The 21,730-nt window shown below is 41.0% G+C and overlaps 3 protein-coding genes across 11 annotated transcripts in view; 2 read left to right on the top strand and 1 right to left on the bottom strand.

The window, feature by feature from the left end:
* The window catches only part of LOC137373693 (alpha-1-antiproteinase-like), a 269,343-nt gene that overhangs the window by 182,406 nt on the left and 65,207 nt on the right, over positions 1 to 21,730 (top strand). The window lies entirely within an intron of this gene.
* The window catches only part of fancm (FA complementation group M), a 155,026-nt gene that overhangs the window by 112,599 nt on the left and 20,697 nt on the right, over positions 1 to 21,730 (bottom strand). The window lies entirely within an intron of this gene.
* soul3 (heme-binding protein soul3) lies at positions 1,300 to 20,436 on the top strand. 2 transcript variants are annotated; one of them, XM_068038283.1, is made up of 6 exons: positions 1,300 to 1,379; positions 1,565 to 1,787; positions 7,565 to 7,656; positions 14,597 to 14,738; positions 15,355 to 15,538; positions 17,511 to 20,436. In XM_068038283.1, the coding sequence occupies exons 2-6, from the start codon at positions 1,580 to 1,582 to the stop codon at positions 17,680 to 17,682; spliced, it is 798 nt and encodes a 265-aa protein (XP_067894384.1). In that variant the 5' UTR covers positions 1,300 to 1,379; positions 1,565 to 1,579; the 3' UTR covers positions 17,683 to 20,436. The 2 variants fall into 2 exon arrangements, with proteins under 2 accessions (XP_067894384.1, XP_067894385.1); XM_068038284.1 differs by having other exon boundaries at positions 1,309 to 1,379; positions 1,570 to 1,787.

Raw genomic sequence — 21,730 nt, 5'->3', positions numbered from 1 at the left:
ACCAACCTTTTCTTAAACCCCTTTCCCATGCCCCTTCCATCCTCACACCAACGGGTGAAAGGAAGACTTGGTCATGAACACTGAAGCATTCCATTCAACTGCCTCTGTCGAATCACCCCACCCCTCCCCAGCAAACTCAATTTGACCAAGGCCATTAACCCCCACCACAAACTCCATACCCCTCCCTAGCCAGTATCTCAGGTTGAAGCAAACTTTTGAAAACCCATGCCCTACTGGACCCTAAGCTGAGCTTCCATATTCACTCCATCACAAACACAACCTACTTCTACCTCTGGAACATCACCCATCTCTGTTCACCCTCATGTTCAAATCTCAAGATTTTGCCCCTCCCCAACTCTAACATTCAAACCCTACAACTATCCGACAACCTTGCATTTCTGCAACTCTGTCCTCTTACATATTTCCCCCACTCCCTTCACCCCATCAACTGTCCAGGCCACAAGTCCTCGAATTCCCTCCTTAAACACCTTTGCCTCTTCACCCCTATCCTCCTAAGAATCTTCTCACTCTTTTAAGAGCCAACTTAAAAACCTCTCTATGCGAGCACACTTTTAGTCACCACTCCTAATATCTCTTCCTTGGTTGGTGTTAATTTTTGGCTGATTACGCTTCTCTGAATGGCCACGTTAAAAGGCATTATATATATGCATAATAATAAAAGCAGGGGTTCCGATGAAGGGTCACTGACCCGAAACGTTAACTCTGCTTCTCTTTCCACAGATGCTGCCAGACCTGCTGAGTGATTCCAGCATTTCTTGTTTTTATTTATTATATATATGCAAGTTGTTGTTGTAGGTAGCACTATAATGTAACCACACCTTAGACGTTCAAGCTGTGGAGATGTTGCAACAAAACACAAAAACAAGCATAGCCCGAGGTTCATAAACTTAAATGAAGAAATATTGAACAGTCTCTCTGGGTTTGAAAGAACTCAACTAAGCAAAAGCTTCATGAGAGGTATCTAAAGATAGTAAATAGTACAGAAAAGGTAAATTTGGAACACCATTCCAAGTTAAACGTTAGACAGTAAGACAAGATATCTTGGATTCAAACTGGCAAAGACATATTTAGGGCGGACGTCACAAAGCTAGCAAGCTTCTGGATAGGATGCTGTAAGCTAAAACTGACATTAGCAGCTGACTGTAATACTGCAGCTTTCTCCCCTCTGAATAAACGAGCTAGGAAGGCCCGAACTTTCCCTTGATTTCTTTCTGTATTATTGCCGTCTGTCCTCTCCCTCTTGCAACACGAGTTTCTCTTATTTTAGTCCCACCCTTTCTCTGATGCGATTTGCTTTTGCAAGCTCCGGTTCATGACAGAAATAACTGCGATCGGCGTAGAGAGCGCTCCACGCCGAGGTAAGTCTACAACAAACATCCTACTTGGAAAATACTCTGCGTGAGTTTATATATCAAATCATACCCAAAGTTAATTTAATCTTCTGTAAAGTGTATTTGTCCCCGCGTTTCGACTTTGTTTTAAAAAGCAGATGCTTATCGTTGTTCAGTCCTACTCTACCTGCTTATATTTGTCTATCAAAAAGTTTAGGATTGCACAAATGGAAGGTCAGGGATGTAGGTTTGGAAGTGGTGCAGGGGCGGGTCGATTTCTTATCAGCTTGGAGGATCTCGATTCGGTGACTGAAGATGAGCGCTTGGATTTGGCTGGTAACAGCAATGGCGAAGAGGAGAACGAGCAAAACGAGGACGGTCTCCTCGCGCACTGGCAAGACATCGGTCGTAGGCACCAGGTGGATGTGTCGAGAGGTAGGATATATATTAGAAGACAACAGAGCTTTCTGAACATAGTTATCAATCAGATATTCGTGTGGGAATCGAAATGGAGGAGAAGAAGGAAGTTCTTCAAATACTTAAGGCCACTTAACACTGCATTGCCTCTCCCTCTCGTCTCTCCCCTCCCCCTCCCCATGTGAGAGTTAAATATATTGGACATTTATGTAATAGTTCACACAATCCACATTAGCATCCTTCTCTCCCACAGCTAGGTTCTCCACTAATTGCCATTAGAAAATCACACTGCTTCATGGCTGTATAGTTATATTCTTCAGAATGAAAATCGTTTCCCCTTTCAAGTATGCTTCATTGTCCTTTACAAATTGTACATTGTACAACAATAGTTTAAGGATAAACTGCAGCACATTAAGAAATGTTCATCAGCCCAGTTTCAAAGTACCCTTGTAGTTAACCAATCCAACAAAATTAATTATTTTCACGACTCATAAGGTTCTGTTAAAAAAAAAAGCTATTCATAGCTACCATTTTGTAAGATAATCATTTAGAAAAAAAATCTGAACAGTAATAACTGCTAATAGTACATGGCTAACAATTTGGAAAGGATCAAATGGAGTCTGCCAGGCACACTAGTGAAGATGGGATTGCTTTCTTTAAAGCAAAGAAAAGGAGAGATTTAATCCAGATGTCCAAAATTCTAGGGAGGAGTTTAGATTGGGAAAAGGAGAAAATATTTCTACTGACAGGAGGGTCAGTAACCAGACGACAGAGATTTAAGATCATTGGCAAAAGAACCAGGGAGAGATGAGAATTTTTTAAAAATAATACTTATCTACTTATGGTGCTGCTTTTAATGTCCTGTGAATTTGAAGACATAAATTACTCTGCTGTCCCATATCAGCTAGGCTTCCACCAGAGTTATTATTCATTGAATCAAAATGTACCACTTTACATTTGTCATTAAATTCCATCTATCACTTTTTACCCATTCCATCATCTGACGAATACCCCCGAAACTTCCTCTGATCCTCAGAATTATTTACTCTCCCTATTTTGGAGCATGTGTAAATTTGGACACTACTCCCTCTAGCCATTCATCTAAATCATCGATACCCACTTCCAAGCACTCGGAGAAACTGTCCTTAACTACTTCTGTTTCCTCTTTTCCAACTTTTTTAAAAATCCAATTTGCAACTATTCTGCTAATTCCCCAATGCCTTGTCCCTTTCTGATGTGCTGGCCACTCCTAATTTTCTTCTACCCATTTAGCCTTTATTGAAAGATTCCAAAACTTCCCTACCACATGATAAACCAGTTGGCCTGCATTAACCTGGGTTAGATTCATTTTTTGAAAATTGGTATTACATTGGTTACTCTCCAGTCATCTGGTATGCATCCATTTTCAACAAAACCCTGAAATATAATTTCTAGGGCCTCCACAATTTCTTCCCCTGCCACTTCCCTCAGGATCTTGTATGTATCCAATCCAGTCCCAGCACTTTTTCTTCCTTTAACTTACCTAACTTCTGTAATACTTTTTATTCTCTCTCATGTTACTATTAACCAATTCAGGACTTTCCTCCCAAATATCCTCTTGTGTAAACATGGGAAGTGTGTGTTAAATAATCTTGCCAATGTCTGTTCATCCTCTATTAACTCATTATCCTCTCTTCAGAGATATATTTACAGAATACTTGTTGAATTGCAGATTCTTCTCATACTGCCTCGTCACTTTTCGTATCCCTCTCTTAACCAGTTTCTTTACTTCTATTCTCTCTCATTTTATCAGGACTGAAATAGATAGATTTTCAGACACTAAGGGAATCAAGGGATATGAGAATAGGATGGGAAGTGGAGCTGAGGTAGAAGATCAGCCATGATCTTGTTGAATGTTAGAGCAGGCTCGAGGGGCTGTAAAGACTACTCCTGTTCGTATTTTTTACGTTCTTATAACTAAAGGCCCCATTTGCCGACTTCAGTTTAATTTTGTCACCAACACTTGATTTATCCACAGCATGCTGAAACTTTTAAGTAGTCTCCTTTTCAAGTTGTATATACTGAAGTTGCATTCTTTTTTTTAAAAAAACATTCGATTGTTGATTTACAGTTGTGTGTGCCAATTTATTTTTCCACATCACCTCAGGTAGCTCATTTCATCTTTTAAAATCTTTCCTATTCCAATCTAGTGCCTTTGTCTTTCTAGTACCCTTTCTTGGATATTTAATCATATTATGGTCACTACTCCAAAAGGTCACTTACATTTAACTGCCACCTAATCTATTTCTAGAGCAACAGGGCCTCTCCTCTTTTAAGCATATAAAGATAATTCTTGAAAAAGGAAATCTGAATACATTTTAGGAATTTGATTCTTCTGTTTACTCACTCCCATCCCAATCAATGAGTGTGTGAGTAATTACCTTGAACAATAATTATTACTTCTTTCTTCACCCTCCCATAATTAAAGGAGTCTGTTGTACAAACACATTTTTTAAATCCATGATCGAAACTTTGTGCACATCAGGTTTCTCTACAGAATATATTAATTCCATCACTAACATTGCAACTTGATCTTTCTTACTGCTTCTGTTCCCCCTAAAATTTTCAATCCCAAGTTTTTGTTGCTATTAAATCAATATCTTACAATGACAAAATGGTTTCCAATTCCTCAGTTTATTTGTCCGCACTGAGCATTGCAATATATACATTTTATATTTTTGTGAACTTGAGAACACACATGGCAACATATGAAATTGTTCAATAGCCAATGTACAAACATGGTGTCTTATGATCCTCAGGTTATGCTATTGTTTAACAAAATACTGGAGAGAGTAAAAGGTGCACTCTAGACCATTGGGAACAGGAGGACCACTTACTGGAGTGATCAGTTGCACTGAAATGGAGCAGATTTAGTGCAAAATCCCCAAAATTTAGTTCATTCATCCAGAAAGACCCCACAGTCACACACCCAATCACAGCATCCAGCTGTTTCCTAAATTAGTACAGAGTTTTCACCTTCATTATTGTACTTAGAAATCCATTCCACACATCGATTACAGTGTATGAAGAAATTCCTAACATCAGTCCTAAATTTGTATCTTGCTGGTTTGAATCTGTGTGCCCTCATCCTACTCTAAGATCCATAAAAATTATTTTGAAATAAACTTTTCTATACAATTGAACATCTTACATATTCCATAATGTCACTTGTCAGTGCAGGTACTGAGCAAACTGATGGAGCTGTGGGCTGACAAGTCCCCAGCTCCTGATGGGCTTCATCCTAGGTCTTAAAAGAGGCAGTTAATGAGGTAGTAAATGCATTGGTGTTAATTTTTCAAAATTCACTGGATTCTGGAAAGGTTCCATCAGACCGGAAAGCAGCAAATATAACCCCTCTTCTCAAGAAGGTGGCGATGGGGGGGGGGGGGGGGGGGGCGGGCGCAGGGGAGGCAGAAAACAGGAAACCAAAGGCCAGTTAGCTTGACATCTGTCATGGGGAAGGTGTTAGAATCAATTAAGGAGGCTATAGCTGGGCACTTAGAAAAACTCAAGTTAAATCAGGAATAGTCAGCATGGTTTTATGAAAGGGAAAATCACTTTTAACCAATAAATTGGAGTTCTTTGAAGGAGTAACATGCGCTGTGGATAAAGGGGAGCCAATTGATGTACTGTACTTGGATTTCCAGAAGGCATTTGACAAGGTGCCACATAAAAGGTTATTGTACAAAGTAATGTTACCATTAACATTAGAATGGATAGAAGATTGGTTGTCTGGCAGAAAACAGAGTATGCATAAATGGGTCCTTTTGTAAATGTCAGGATGTGACCACTGGAGTCCCACAGGGGTTTGTGCTGGGGCCTCAACTTTTTACAATTTATATCAATGACTTAGATGAGGGGAGTGATGGCATGGTAGCTAAATTTGCAGATGACACAAAGATAGTTAGGAAAGTATGTTGTGAAGAGGACACAAGAAGCTGGCAGACCAATTTAGATAGGCTGGGTGAGTGGGCAAAGGTCTGGCAGGTGGAGTATAATGTGGGAAAATGTGAAGTTGTTCACTTTGGCAGGAAGAATAAAAAAGCAGAGTATTATTAAACGGAGAACGACTGCAGAATTCAGAGTTGCAGAGGGATCTCGGTGTTCTAGTGCATGAGTCACAAAAATTTAGTATGCAGGTACAGCAAGTAATAAAGAAGGCTAATGGAATGCTAGCCTTTATTACGAGAGGAATTGAAAATAAAAAAGGTAAGGATGTTATGCCTCAGTTACACAGGACATTGGTGAGACCACATCTCGAATAGTGCGCTCAGTTTTGGTCTTCTTATTTAAGGAAGGATGTAAATGTGTTGGAGGTAGTTCAGAGGAAGTTTACTAGATTGATACCTGGAATGAGCGGGTTGTCTTATGAGGAAAGGTTGCACAGACTGGGTTTGTTTTCACTGCAGTTTAGAAGAGTGAGGGGAGGCTTGATTGAAGTTTATAAGATCCTGAACAGTCTTGAAAAGGTGGATGTGGAAAGGATGTTTCCTCTTGTGGGTGAGTCCAGAACTAGGGGCGCCGTTTTAAAATTAGGGGTCGCCCTTTTAGTACAGAGATGAGGAAAACATTTTTCCTGAGGGTTGTGCGACTTTGGAACTCTGCCTCAGAAGGTGAGGTCATTGAATATTTTTAAGGCGGAAGTAGATAGATTTCTGTTAGGCAAGGGAATCAAAAGGTTATCGGGGGTAGATGGGAGTGTGGAATTCGAGACACACACAGATCAGCTATGATCTTATTGAATGGTGGAGCAGGCTAGAGGGGCCAAATGGCCTACTTCTGCTCTAATTTGTACGTAAGTATGTTTGTCTGTATGTCCTCCTTTAAAAGTTGAAAACTCCAAATTTCCCTGCTCTTTCCCCACACCTCAGTGCAGACACTAGGAATCAATCCAGTGGCTCTTCTCTAAATTAAAACTAGGGCTTGCTCTTATTGACTAAAAGAGGACATGGTATTCTAGATATAATCTGATCAGAACATCATACCTGCATCACTTCTTCTGACTTGAGCTCCATTGTTTTGGTTATGTAGTGCAGCACAGCATTCTAGTTGCTTATTAAATTTGTAAAGCATTATTATATATTCCAATTTTTCAAAAGTGACTTCCAGCTAGTGATTATTGAAAGGTCTTTAAAATTACGGTTCAATAAGGTGATATAAAGAAAGAATTCCCACTTGTGGAAGAATCAAAAATGAGATCGTAAATATAAACGATAGTCACTAATAAATCCAAGGAATTCAGGAGAAACTGGTTTACTTAAGCATGATGAGAATGTGGAACGCATGATCACATAAGTTGGTTGAGGCAATTAACAAAGATGCACTGATGGGACAGCTAGATAAGTATGTGAAAACTAAAGCTTTTGATTCTCTGCATAGTTACATCAGGATAGGCAAATTGCCTCTCATCTATAATTATCCTATCATCTGGTATACTGTGCATTAACTTTTTTTTATTTGTTCATGGAATGTGAAAGTCACTGGCCAGCATTTACTGTCCATCCCCAATTGCCTTCAGGATAAGAGCATATGGAGATAATAACAGCTTTAAATAAATTTAATGCAAATGTGTGTTAGTCTGTAGCAATCTAAACTTCAGACAGTAATGAGGCAATATTAAATTCATATTATTGTATGAAGGATATAGCAAATTTTCTAGACTCTCAGGTAACTTCTTACACTCTTGTCCTTGAATATTCATAAAATTTATAGCCAAAGTAAACATGTCTATATTACTGCTTGCTTTTGTCTCTCAGACATGGCAGAACCAATCCAACAGATGACAACAAACAACCAATCTCAAGACAGGGAGATGGTCCCATTTATGTCAATAGCTCATAAAAAACAGGTAAGTAACTTAATTAAGGGGCTAAATGGTGAGAATTTTGCTTGAGGCAAGAGTCCCATCTTCACATTTGTATCTGTCGTGTGGCACTACCACAATGCTAAGCGGGATAATTTAAAGTTCAAACCCCAATTCAGTATAAGAAGAGACAGGTAGGAGGAAAGAGTCTGAATTCCATGGCTCAGTTAGTCTCAAAAATTAAAGCAGTAACTAGGCACCAGAGCCACCTAAAAGACTATTAAAAGGGCCATGTAATCTCCAGAAAAATATAGAGAAATAAAAAGGTACAAACTCATTGCAAAGTATTAAGTGTGAAAGAAACCAAGTCATCCAGCACTAAAGAGAAAAAAAGATTGATTTACATCTCTCAAACATTTCAAAACACATCACAAGCATTGAATTGAATCAAAGAGCAGTGACCATTACACAGGCAAATTCAGCAGTCATTTTACACAAAAGAAAGATAAAATGACAGTTAAGCTCTCCACAATGGGAAAAAACCCGATTCCTATGATTCTTTACATAATGCAATAGGATCTTTAACATCCATCTGAATCACTGGTCCTCGGTTTAACAGCTAATTCAAAGGCTACCACCACCAGCACTTCCTTGGTACTACACCGAGCGTCAGCCCAAATTACATGCTCATGTTCCAAATAGAGTTTTAGTCTACTAATTTCAGACTAATGTTGCAATCACACTGTATCCTTAGCATCAATGCAAAGCAGTTTCAAGTTCACACAAACTCAATGTGTGGTATTGTAAATTGGGTGTCAAGACTAAGTGACGACAAAGCAACATAAGACAGCATTTATCTATCCATCTGAAATGCACAATGCACTTTCAAAGGCATATCTGATAAATTTCACGAAAGGCATTGGAAGAACTGTAATGACAAGGCAACAAGAAAAGCAGGATTATAAACTTTGGGACAGGTTAAAGTGGCTTGTGGCATTACCCAAGGTGTCTAGCATCTAGTTCTTAACCTACATAAATGAACTAGAGGAGGGAATTAACTAATGAATAATAATTGGCCGGCTCGACGGGGGTGGGTAAGGGGGGGGGGGGGGGGGGGGGGGGGCCCATGCGACTGTGTTCGGGGGGGGGGGGGGGGGGGGCCCCCCGTCAGCAGCCACATGGTCCCGGCGGCGGCTCCCGCTCACTCGGCCGCTCCACGCGAGCCTTCCCCACGGCTCGGCTCCCAGGTCCCGATCCCAGTGGCGGTGCATCATTGGGGGTGGGGGGGCGGGACGGAGAGACGATGGTGGGAGCTGGTGAGGTGTTGCCTGCACCCCCACCCCCCTCGCACTCCTTTCCCAGCTACCCCTCCCCTACCCCCTGCAGCCCCCTTCCCGGCTCCCCCTCGCACCCCCTTCCGCTGCACCCCTCTCCCCTGCAGCCCCCTCGCACCATCTTCCCCTCACGCCCCCTTCCCCTGCACCCCTCTCCCCTGCAGACCCCTTGCCAGCTCCCCCCTCGCACCCCCTACCCCTTCCCACCACACCCCTCCTCCTTCCCACCGGCATCCACCTACCCCTGTGTAGGGGCATCTCGGGACAGACCAAGGCTAAGGGAGTAAACCCTAACAGAAAATCAGGAGCGGAACCCCGAAGGCTGCCACTGGTCACCTTTGGCATGTTTCCGGCAGTTCCTGCAGCCATGCCGGTGCCAAACGTCGTGCTCTGCACTCCTTTGGATCCCACCTGGAAGGCCGAGAGGGGGGTTTTGACGCTTGGGCAACTCACAACCTCCATACATACGCCCAGGCATGCGCCATGGAGAGGTCACTCCATAATCGCCTCACAGTGACCAAATCAACACGGAAGGCAGCAGTTACGGGTTACAAGTCCAGCTCAATTGGCGTAGAGATTGGGCGCCATGGGTTGCCTTTGTCGGTGGGAGAGGTCATCGCATCTCACTGGACAGCTACCGCCCGCCTCAAACCGGGCAGCCCCCGGTCAGTAAGGTTCTGTCCCGCCACAGTCCACCTGCTTCAATGGGTGCTTGGAGCTCAGGGTCATTGCCCGACAAGTGGACTGCAACACCGCACCAAACAGTACGACCAAAAAAGGAAAGAAGGTACCAGCCCTTCACTTTGCAAGCTGGAACGTCAGAACTGTGTGTCCTGGCCTGTCGGAAGACCTTACACAAATCAACGATGCTCGGAAGACCGCCATCATTAACAAAGAGCTCAGTAGACTCAATGTGGACATTGCAGCACTTCAGGAGCCACGCCTCCCTGCAAGCGGATCTCTAAGAGAGCAAGACTACACCTTCTTCTGGCAGGGTAGGGATCCTGAAGAACCAAGACAGCATGGAGTGCGCTTCGCAATCAGAAACTCCTTGCTCAGCATGATAGAGCCACCCTCAAATGGCCCGGAATGCATACTGTTCATCCGTCTGTTCACCGCCTCTGGTCTAGTACACCTACTCAGCATCTATGCTCCAACACTCTGCTCCCCACCTGAAGCTAAAGACCAGTTCTACGAGGAACTCCATAAGATTATTAGTAGCATCCCCAACACCGAACACCTGTTCCTGCTGGGGGACTTTAATGCCAGGGTTGGGGCCGACCATGACTCATGGCCCTCCTGCCTTGGGCGCTATGGCACTGGTAGGATGAATGAGAATGGTCAGAGACTGCTTGAGTTATGTACCTATCATAACCTCTGCATCACCAACTCATTCTTTCACACTAAACCCTGTCACCAGGTTTCTTGGAGGCACCCAAGATCACACCGTTGGCACCAGCTGGACCTCATCGTCACAAGGCGAGCCTCCTTAAACAGCGTTCAAACCACACGCAGTTTCCACTGTGCAGACTGCGACACCGACCACTCCCTGGTGTGCAGCAAGGTTAGGCTCAAACCAAAGAAGCTGCATCACTCCAAGCAGAAGGGCCGCCCATGCATCAACACTCGCAGAATTTCTCATCCACAGCTGTTACACAAGTTTCTAAATTCACTTGAAAAAGCCCTTCAAAACACTCCCACAGGGGATGCAGAGACCAAGTGGGCCCACATCAGAGACGCCATCTATGAGTCAGCAATGACCACCTATGGCAAACGTGTGAAGCGGAATGCAGACTGGTTTCAATCTCACATTGAAGAGCTGGAACCTGTCATAGCCGCTAAGCGCATTGCACTGCTGAACTACAAGAAAGCCCCCAGCAAGTTAACATCCGTAGCGCTTAAAGCAGCCAGAGGCACTGCACAAAGAACAGGCAGGCGCTGCGCAAATGACTACTGGCAACACCTATGCAGTCATATTCAGCTGGCCTCCGACACAGGAAATATCAGAGGAATGTATGATGGCATTAAGCGGGCTTTTGGGCCAACCATCATGAAGATTGCCCCCCCTCAAATCTAAATCAGGGGACACAATCACTGACCAACGCAAGCAAATGGACCGCTGGGTGAAACACTACCGAGAACTGTACTCCAGGGAAACTGTTGTCACTGAGACCGCCCTCAATGCAGCCCAGTCTCTGCCAGTCATGGATGAGCTGGACGTACAGCCAACAAAATCTGAACTCAGTGATGCCATTGATTCTCTAGCCAGCGGAAAAGCCCCTGGGAAGGACAGCATTACCCCTGAAATCATCAAGAGTGCCAAGCCTGCTATACTTTCAGCACTGTACAAACTGCTTTGCCTGTGCTGGGACGAGGGAGCAGTACCACAGGACATGCGCGATGCCAATATCATCACCCTCTATAAGAACAAGGGTGACCGCGGTGACTGCAACAACTACCGTGGAATCTCCCTGCTCAGCATAGTGGGGAAAGTCTTCGCTCGAGTCGCTTTAAACAGACTCCAGAAGCTGGCTGAGCGTGTCTACCCTGAGGCACAGTGTGGCTTTCGAGCAGAGAGATCCACCATTGACATGCTATTCTCCCTTCGACAGCTACAGGAGAAATGCCAACAACAACAGATGCCCCTCTACGTTGCTTTCATTGATCTCACCAAAGCCTTTGACCTCGTCAGCAGACGTGGTCTCTTCAGACTACTAGAAAAGATTGGATGCCCACCAAAGCTACTAAAGTATCATCTCATTCCATGACAATATGAAAGGCACAATTCAGCATAGCGGCACCTCATTAGACCCCTTTCCTATCCTGAGTGGCGTGAAATAGGGCTGTGTTCTCGTACCTACACTGTTTGGGATCTTCTTCTCCCTGCTGCTCTCACATGCGTTCAAGTCTTCAGAAGAAGGAATTTTCCTCCACATAAGATCAGGTGACAGGTTGTTCAACCTTGCCCGTCTAAGAGCGAAGACCAAAGTACGGAAAGTCCTCATCAGGGAACTCCTCTTTGCTGACGATGTTGCATTAACATCTCACACTGAAGAATGTCTGCAGAGTCTCATCGACAGGTTTGCGGCTGCCTGCACCGAATTTGGCCTAACCATCAGCCTCAAGGAAATGAACATCATGGGACAGGACGTCACAAATGCCCCATCCATAAATATCGGCGACCACACTCTGGAAGTGGTTCAAGAGTTCACCTACCTAGGCTCAACTATCACCAGTAACCTGTCTCTAGATGCAGAAATCAACAAGCGCATGGGAACGGCGTCCGCTGCTATGTCCAGACTGGCCAAGAGAGTGTGGGAAAATGGCGCACTGACAGAACACAAAAGTCCAAGTGTATCAAGCCTGTGTCCTCAGTACCTTGCTCTATGTCAGCGAGGCCTGGACAACGTACGTCAGCCAAGAGCGACGTCTCAATTCATTCCATCTTCGCTGCCTCCGGAGAATCCTTGGCAGCAGTTGGCAGGACTGTATCTCCTACGCAGAAGTCCTCGAGGCGGCCAACATCCCCAGCATATACACACCCTACTAAGCCAGCGGCGCCTGAGATGGCTTGGCCATGTGAGCCGCATGGAACATGGCAGGATCCCCAAGGACACATTGTACTGCGAGCTCGTTACTGGTATCAGAACAGCCGGTCGTCCTTGTCGCCGCTTTAAAGACGTCTGCAAACGCGACATGAAGTACTGCGACATTGATCACTAGTCGTGGGAGTCAGTTGCCAGCGATCACCAGAGCTGGCGGGCAGCCATAGAGGGGCTAAAGCGTGGCGAGTCGAAGAGACTTAGCAGTTGGCAGGAAAAAAGTCAAGCGCAAGGAGAGAGCTAACTTCGTAACAGCCCTGTCAACCAATTTTATCTGCAGCACCTGTGGAAGAGGCTGCCACTCTAGAATTGGCCTTTATAGCCACTCCAGGCGCTGCTTCACAAACCACTGACCACCTCCAGGCGCTTACCCATTGTCTCTCGAGACAAGGAGGCCAAAGATGAGATGAAGATGAAAATGAATCTTCGAAAATAAAATTTTGAAAGTCTCCTTGAACAAACATACCTATCCACCCTACAGATACTATAAGCTACTCGTCTAAAATTTGAATTATCTTTTTAAAATCATGTTTTATACATTTTAATCGTTCAAATAATTCAAATGCATTTAAGAAAAAAAAAAGACTGAGTTAACCAGTGCAACTTTAAGACATACTAACATTTCTAAAGTCGATGAACCAAAAGTACATGGGGTGCAAAATACATAGAAATTAGAATTATTCAGAAGTAACACAGAGAGGCTCTGTAGTTGGGTGGATGACAGACCAATATGCAGCATCAGTTTCAGAATAAACTGGTTATTTTGGGACTAGAGTCAGAGTAATTTACAGCACAGGAGGCCGCCATTCGGCCCATTGAGTCCATGCCATCTCTCCACAGAGCTATTAAGTCAGTCCCACTCCTCTGCTCCATCCCCATAGCCCTACAAGTCTATTTCTTTCAAGTGGCCATCCAATTTCTGTTTGAAGTCATTGATTGTCTCCACTTCTACCACCCTTGTTGGAAGTGAATTCTAGATCATTACCACCCACTGCGTAAAAAAGTTCTTACTTACATCCCTCCTACATCTCTTGCCCAAAGCCTTCAATCTGTGCCCCCTAGTCCTTGAACCCTTAGTTAATGAGAACAGTTTTTCCTTGTCTAATTTATATAAGCCCATCATAATCTCGTACATTTCTATTAAATCTCCCCTCAATCTCCTTTGTTCCAAGGAGAACAATCCCATTTTTTCCAACCTCACCTTATAACTAAAATCCTCCATCCCTGGAATCATTCCAGTAAATCTCCTTTGCACCCTCACATCCTTCCTAAAGTGTGGTGACCAGAACTGGATGAAGTATTCAAGTTGGGGCTTAACCAGGGCTTTATTATGGTTCAGCATAACTTCCCTGCTTTTGTACTCAATGCCTCTGTTTATAAAGCTCAAGAACCCACATGCTTTCTCTCAATATGTCCTGCCACCTTTAAACCCCCACGTCCCTCTGTTCCTGCACACTCTTTAGCTGTGCCATTTAGTATATATTGCCTCTCCTTATTCCTTCTACCAAAATGCATCACATCACATTTGTCTGCATTAAATGCCATTTGCCATATCTCTGCCCATTCTGCTAGCCTATCGATGTCCTGTTGCAGGTGGTTCATTTTATCCTCACTGTTTGCCACATCTCCAAGTTTGGTATCATCAGCAAATTTTGCAATTCTACTCTGTGTGTATATCTATCAATTTTTTTTTAATCCAAATTGGACAATGGCCCTCCTATTCCATGAGCCTCAATTTTGTCACTCAGCCTTTTATGTAGTACCTGATCACTTTCTTAAAATCCATATAAACACCACATTCTTTTCAACAACCTGTTACTTCATCAAAAAATTCAATTAGATTAGTTAAGCATGATCTGCCTTTTACAATTCAGTGCTGACTATCCTTAATTAACTCAAACACAATAATTGATATTGAAAACTTTTAAAATGTCAAGTGAACCACAACACATGCCAAGCATGTTAACCTCTCAATGTTTGGGTCAAACAAGAATTACTGTGAATGGCAGTAAAAGAATTTACATTTATTTTCCATTCTTTGTTTTACAGGCTGATGAACTATTGTATGAAAAGCGCCAGTACAAAAAAGCCAAATGGGCATGTGTAACCCAGTTTGAATCTCGCTATGAACAGAGCATATGCCTGGGATTTATGAAACTGATGAAATACATTTGCCAACAAAACTCATCAGGTGACTCTCAAAAATGGTAATTTACACCTAGCTGATGAATGCAGTGCAGCAAGCAGAATAGTAAAAGAAAATAAACTTACAATCTTCAAAGAAAACATGCTTGCCCATTAGTATTTGCAGTGGTTTATATCTGACTAATCATCAGTTTTAATTTCTAACTAATTCTATGTCAGATATAATGTTGCAGATTGCCTAGATTTAATAAATTTTAAACTAGACAAATGCACAAATATCTTCAATGCATTCTGTTCAGCTGGGACATTGTTGACAAGACTGTGAAACACTTACAGTATTCTTTTTCTTAAGAATCAGTTCCTGGCATCACCAAGGAGAGAATTAAAATATGCACAGTTGAATATTACTCACTTCTTGCATGGTATTTAGAATGAGATCTCTTAAGATGTTAGCAACAGTTCCCTTCAATCCTTTTAAGTGGCTGTTAAATGGTCATAAGTTTCTCAGATTTTCTAAATAAAAGGAAATCTAAAAACCAAATCACTTTTTGCATTACTTTTTTGACAGATAGATAGCAAAAAAGTGTACTGTTTATATCCTTCTGCCAAAAATACCAATTGTGCTTGGCCCAATAATTTATTGGTCTGCCTTGAATCTACAGGTCTTTTCCTGGGAATGACAGTACCCATTGTTACCATTGTGCACACCAACCAGACCAGAACAGAACTCCAGCCTGAAGTAACCGTAGCTTACTACCTACCAGCACAATTTCAAGATCAGGCACCGCAGCCTTTTGACGCTGAAATTGCAATAGAGGAGTGGCCTGCTCACATTATTTACACGAGGCAAGTAGCTTAATACAAGACTACAAATGGTTAGTCCATATTACACAAATCTCTTAGCAAGTATTTAAATAGCCAGACCTTCAAAAAATCTGGTATAGTGTGGAGTTTCAGAATTACCTAAAAGAAAATGATAAAAGTATTTTTATCTGGTCTGGGGTAATGTTGACATTTGGGAAAATTCTGCCAGAAAGCAAGGCAAATAAAACAAGATCTAAACAGAAATACAAGCCTGTAGGCAAGTTTTCCAAGCAGAACAAAACGCACTGAGCTAACCAATAAGCTGTTCAGCTAATTGCAATATCATCTTTTTAAAAACTGTCTGTTGGTTTGAAACAATCTTATTCTGTTGACACCACAGCCAATATTAAATGGAAAGATCATATCGCTCAGTTAAGTGTTTTGCTGTGAAAGGACCCATTCATTCAAATAAGCTTCAATGCACAAGATTTTCTTGTTGGGCTACATAACTTTCACAATAGTGTTTGTTAATTTCTTTAAATAAATAGTTGCTAAGATAGATTTTGAGTTTAAGCTTTGTCATTATCTTAGAAGTAGTATAATTTAATCTTTACAAACCATTTGGTGCTGCAATACTGAAATATAAAAGCACTTGAGACCGCTTCTATGGTTATCTGGGCAACAGTTCACCTTGGTTAACTACTGCATATATTGATATGAATTTTAATTTTGCTCATTTCAAAAGTGTTTTACTTCCCAAACCATTTGCAATTTCATGTCCTGTTCAGTTTTTTTTTGCAGAATGTGAGTGTTGTTGGCAAGGGTGCATATATTGCCCATACTTAGTTGCCCTAGAAGGTAGTGAGCAATTGTTTATACAACTGAATGGGTTGCAAGTCCATTTCAGAAGGCATCAAGTTGGGATTGCAGGCTAGACCAGGTAGGGGTTAGTACAGCAATCCAGTAGTTTTATTGATCAATTATTCTAGTGCCAAGCCATATACCAGATTTATTGAATTCAGTTCTGCAGTTTGACAGTGGGATTTGAACTCTAGACCTCTGCAAAGCTATTTCAATAGCATAACCACCATAGCCATCAATGCCATTTTTGAGCTGGGCAATGGAGAGTCCACAAATGCAGCCCAGAGCAACAAATATCAGAAACAAAGCTGGAAACATCAGAAGCACAAGTCTGCATCTTTCGACCCAAGATAGGAAGGCGGACTGAAATGGGGCAGGAAAAACAAAGGCCTCGGAAATTAGCTCAGCAGGGAGCGGCAGGCTACAATTCCAGCTCAATAAGGATACTTACCTTCCCCAACCCTGTCTCATCCCAATAAAAGGTTCCTGATTTTGGTTTCAATATAGGCAACATACTCTGATTCAGGTCCCGATTTTGATCTCAGCAGGGGCTGGGATGAATGGAGAGGTGACATTTTTTTTGATCGAAGCAACAATCATGTCTTCAGCTAGTGGGGTAGGGTGGTCAGGGTCATAAGTATAGTTGGAGGGTGCTCGGGTTTTTCTACCCAATAACAGATTTAAAATGGAAAAATTACCATTAACAGCATCACTTACAGTCATAATTTGGTGCCAGTAATACATAAACAAAGTGAGATATTGGAGTTTTTAATGGAGGTCTTAAAATGGAATATCAAAACACATCAGCATTTTTAATATATTAAATGGACATCTATTATACTGTTTAAAAAAAGACTTTATAGTGTAAGATCGCACATCAAAACAAAGACCTCAGTTTTAAAAAGGGATTGTGTATTAAACTGATCTCATAATATTGATATTACATCCACATTTTGAGGAACACAAAAGAACTGAGAAATCTGGTTGACTTCAAAAAGAACTCCACATTCATTACTATAGATGTCCAAACAGAAATAATGCGTATTCAGGAAAATTTAAAGCATCAGAATGCATTACTAGAGATGTCAATGTTGCAATTTTACCAGAAAAGTAAACAAAAATACTAATCATTCATAATTTTCTGCTTGTGCAGACCCTTTAATGGCACCACCAATGAAGAGTTGATTCTACAAGAGATAAACCAGCTAGCAGAGCACCTAGACTCTCCCGAGTTGTTCCTGCAAGATACCTTTATTGTAGCTGGTTATAACAACCCTGCTGCTCCAAGCCGTCACAATGAGATCTGGTTTATTCACAGACCTTGAGTAAATCATTCATATTTGGTATGGAATACAGACCTTGTGCAGTGACCACCTTTGTGAAAATCTGATAGTAATATGTGATAGCATGAGCTTAAATATAAACTTGCATTAGTAACAACTTAAAACCCCAGCACTTAAGACTTGACATAACAAAATGATTGCAGGTGAATTCTTAAAAACAGACTAGTATACTTGGGACGATAGTTTGCCCAAGACTTCTAATTAACCATACACCCACAGACTTGATGCTTATAATTAGAACGGTAGCATACCCTGTTAAACAAGTAGAATTGAAAATACAATGTAGAAATGAATCAGAGCTCAAGTGTGTGTTGGAATGTAATGTACTTTTAAAAAAGCTGCAATCAAAAAGGAACAACAGTCATGCCCACTAAAACATAATACAAGATATAGGAGGAGTAGACCATTTGGCCCCTCTGACCTACTCCACTATTCAATATGATCAAGGCTGATCTTCTGTCTCAACTTTACTTTCCTACCCACTTCCTATATCTCTGGATTCCAAGAGATCAAAAATCTATAGTTCTGTCTGAAATATACTCTTATAAAGAGGAGCATCCACAATCCTCTGGGGTAGACAAAGATGCACAATCTTCTGAGTGAAGAAATTTCTCCTTATCTCAGTCTTAAATGATAAGCCCCTTACGCTGAAACAATGCCCCTGTATTCTAGACTCCCCAGTCAGTGTGTACCCGGTCAAGTTCCCTCAGAATCTAGCTACACTTCAATAAGCTCATTCTTCTAAACTCGAGAGTGCATAGGCCCAATTTACTCAGCGTCTCATCAAAGGGCGATCCTCTCATCCCAGGAACCAATCTAATGAACCTTTGCTATACTACCTCAAGTAGATCCATCTTTAGATATGGAGACCAAAACTACACAGTACCCCAGGTGTGATCTCATCAAAGCCCTGTACAATTGTAGCAAGACTTCCTTATTCTGGTACTCCAACACCCTTGCAATAAAGGCCAACATGTCCTTTGCTTCTTAATTGCTTGCTGTACCTGCATGCTAACTCTATCTTGTAGAAGTATACCCAAGTCTCTCTGAACATTTAAAAGTTCCACGCCTTTTAAAAAATATTCTATTTCTATTCCTTCCCCACATTATACTCCAACTGCCTCCTTGTTGCCAATTACTTAACCTGTCTATATCTCTTTGCAGCCTTTTTGTGCCATTCTCACAGCTTACATTCCCACCTAACTTGGTATCATCTGCAAACTCTACCCTACTAGTTACATCCTAAAAAATCTTTAATATTTGGCAAACATGATTTCCCTTTCATAAAACCATGTTGACTTTGTCCAATCATACTATGATATGATCAACAATTTAATTTTTTCCTGCGCAGTAGAAAAGCAGCCACTTTCCAAACTCAAAATTCCTTAAGAGATCCATTCTGGAATGGATCTGTTTAAGTCAGTTCATTAGGACAGTGCTCATTACCACTCGACCCAACACTGGCACTCAAGCCCAGCTTAAAAAGTTTTACATCAATTAAAGGCTCAAAGTGCAAACTGAACTTCTTGAGTTATAGTAGAGAGCAAGACTGAATTCCAGGATTGGAAAGGGTGTTCATAAGTTATCCATCATGGTGTGTCTTAAACTGCTTTCTTACTACAAAAAGTTGTCCTATTGAGTAGAAGAAAGTATAAATTTTATTTAGTCTGTATTTTATCATTTGCACCTGGGAAAGAGCAGGAGGAAAACATTTTTAAAAAGAAAAATGTAATCTTGGTTTTGAAAGAAGCTAAAGTGACTCACAGAAGTAGTTCACAGTTTAAATCGCAAAGTTATATGTTGTCTGGAAGAAGTTTATCTCCTGACAGTTCTATGTATTTCACTGTAGCTAGAGCAAAACAGTAAAACAAATGTCATCTAAAATTTAAAAGACTATGATGGGCATGTAGCTTCTCTTGCAGTTGAATCCAGTAAAATTTGCTATCCTGCACCTCCTCTACCAACATTGATTTTTTTTTTAAAAACAAGCCCTCACTTTTCTTGAGTAAGCACCTGTAACACTAAGCAAGATATTATGACAATACAAAAATAATTTTTCGCAAAGGCCTAATCTCTTCAGACTAGATATTGTTATATCCCATTTATAGCACACTATGCAGAAGCTGTACATGATGAATTTATGAAGTACTATATAGGAGCTGCATAAGCAAAAAATGTGGTTCGACCAAGTTTCCCAGCTCCTCTAACTCTGCAATAGCCAAAGTGACTATATCCCTAACTGATTATACATTAAGAGTTTCCACTTATGAATCAAAGGCAATAGTAACTAATGATAAGCATCTCTTTTAGTGGTGGATTCTGAAACCAAAAATCGTCTGCTTTTTACACTCAACCTCAATGGTCAAGATTTTTTTTTTTAAATAAAAGAATCAAAAAAATAAAAAAAATAGGTTCAAAATTTTACCTGATAAAAGTTTTTTTTTAAAAAAGATTTTTGCAAAAAAGGACCAATTTTAAAAATATAACTACTATAACTTCATAGATATCAATAAAGACAGGTAAAACCTAGACTGAACTATTAAAGATCACTTTTGAAGATTCCACCAGAAACGAAGGTCATGTAGCTACATCGTGTTGATTTATTGCTTCTTTATTTTGTCAACTACGTGATTATTAGAAACTCAATACAATTCATCTTTATTTAAAATTGAAACTATATTTTATGCTTGAGCCATTTGTGCATTATAGGATTTATTAAAAACCTACAAGGTGAAAAACTGTAAAGATGTCAATCTGCAAAGCATGATTACATGTAGATAAATTCAGAGCTGAAATCAAAGTTGTTTAATGGTGTGTTAAGCTCATGTCCTCAATAGCTTCAAAATGCATTTATGGTCACTCATATGTGGGTTAGCTAGTAAATGTACAGCAAGAAAGTCAGGAGGTCTGTGACAGGTAAGTTGATCTCACTAGTGTGGCATTTGACCTCAGTGTTCCCAGGTAAGGTTTTGGGAAGGAAGAAAATCCATTATTCACAATACAAATAGCTATCCAGTGACAGGTATTCAAAATTTCAAATTAATATCTAGTGAAAATGGGAACTCTGTTGTGACAGCACCTATAATCAGCATTAATTATCTTGTTGGCATCCATGGAACTACGGCCCCAATAACAAAAGCAAAATTAATGCTTTCAGCAACATGGAGAAAATTATATCAACTTTTTTTTCCCTAAATAATGATATAACTGTTTAACTAACTTCTAACACATTGAAGCAAAATAAATATATTGCACATGGTGGAAACTGAAACAAAAACAGAAAAATGCTGGAAGGGAAAGTGACATTTTTGGTATAGTGCTTCGTCAGAAATGTAAGATGCTACAGATGAATAGCTTAGCATATTGTTTGAGGTCAAGTAGATTTCCCATTGAAAAATGTTTTTGTTTATGGAGCATTTCTTTAGGTGTTTGGAAGAGAAAATAACACAAAGCCTCCAGCGTCCCCACCCCAACATACAAAGGCTGAGTGATATTCAAAAGCTTCTCAGGGTCTAAACCAAAATCTTGTAAATCTGTTTAGACATCTGAAAAGAGTAACACTATCTGACAGCTAGTTTTGTGAAGGAATACACCATTTGTAGTTATAAACGCAAGCCAACCCTTTGGATTTCTGACATTTCTTCTTTATTACAATGTATAATTTGGCTTATATTGTAACTACACTACCTTGTATGCACAATATTGTCTGTGCCTGAACAAAACCTATCTGTAGTGATAGTGAATGAATTGGTGGTCATCTTCCAAATTTCTACGGATTCTGAAACAGTTCCTGCAGATTGGAAGGCAGTAAATGTAACCCTACTATTTGAGAAAGGAGGGAGAGAAAACGGGGAGCTACAGACCTGTTAGCCTGACATCAGTAGTGGGGAAAATGCTAGAATATATTATAAAGGATGTGATAACAGAACACTTAGAAAATAATGGTTGGATTGGCAGAGTCAACGTGGATTTATGAAAGGGAAATCATGTTTTTTTGAGGATGTAACTCGCAGAATAGTTAAGGGGGGAA

The sequence above is a fragment of the Heterodontus francisci genome, chromosome 9, assembly GCF_036365525.1.
Source record: "Heterodontus francisci isolate sHetFra1 chromosome 9, sHetFra1.hap1, whole genome shotgun sequence".
Lineage (NCBI taxonomy): Eukaryota > Metazoa > Chordata > Chondrichthyes > Heterodontiformes > Heterodontidae > Heterodontus > Heterodontus francisci.
This window is presented reverse-complemented; position numbering and strand designations above follow the sequence as displayed.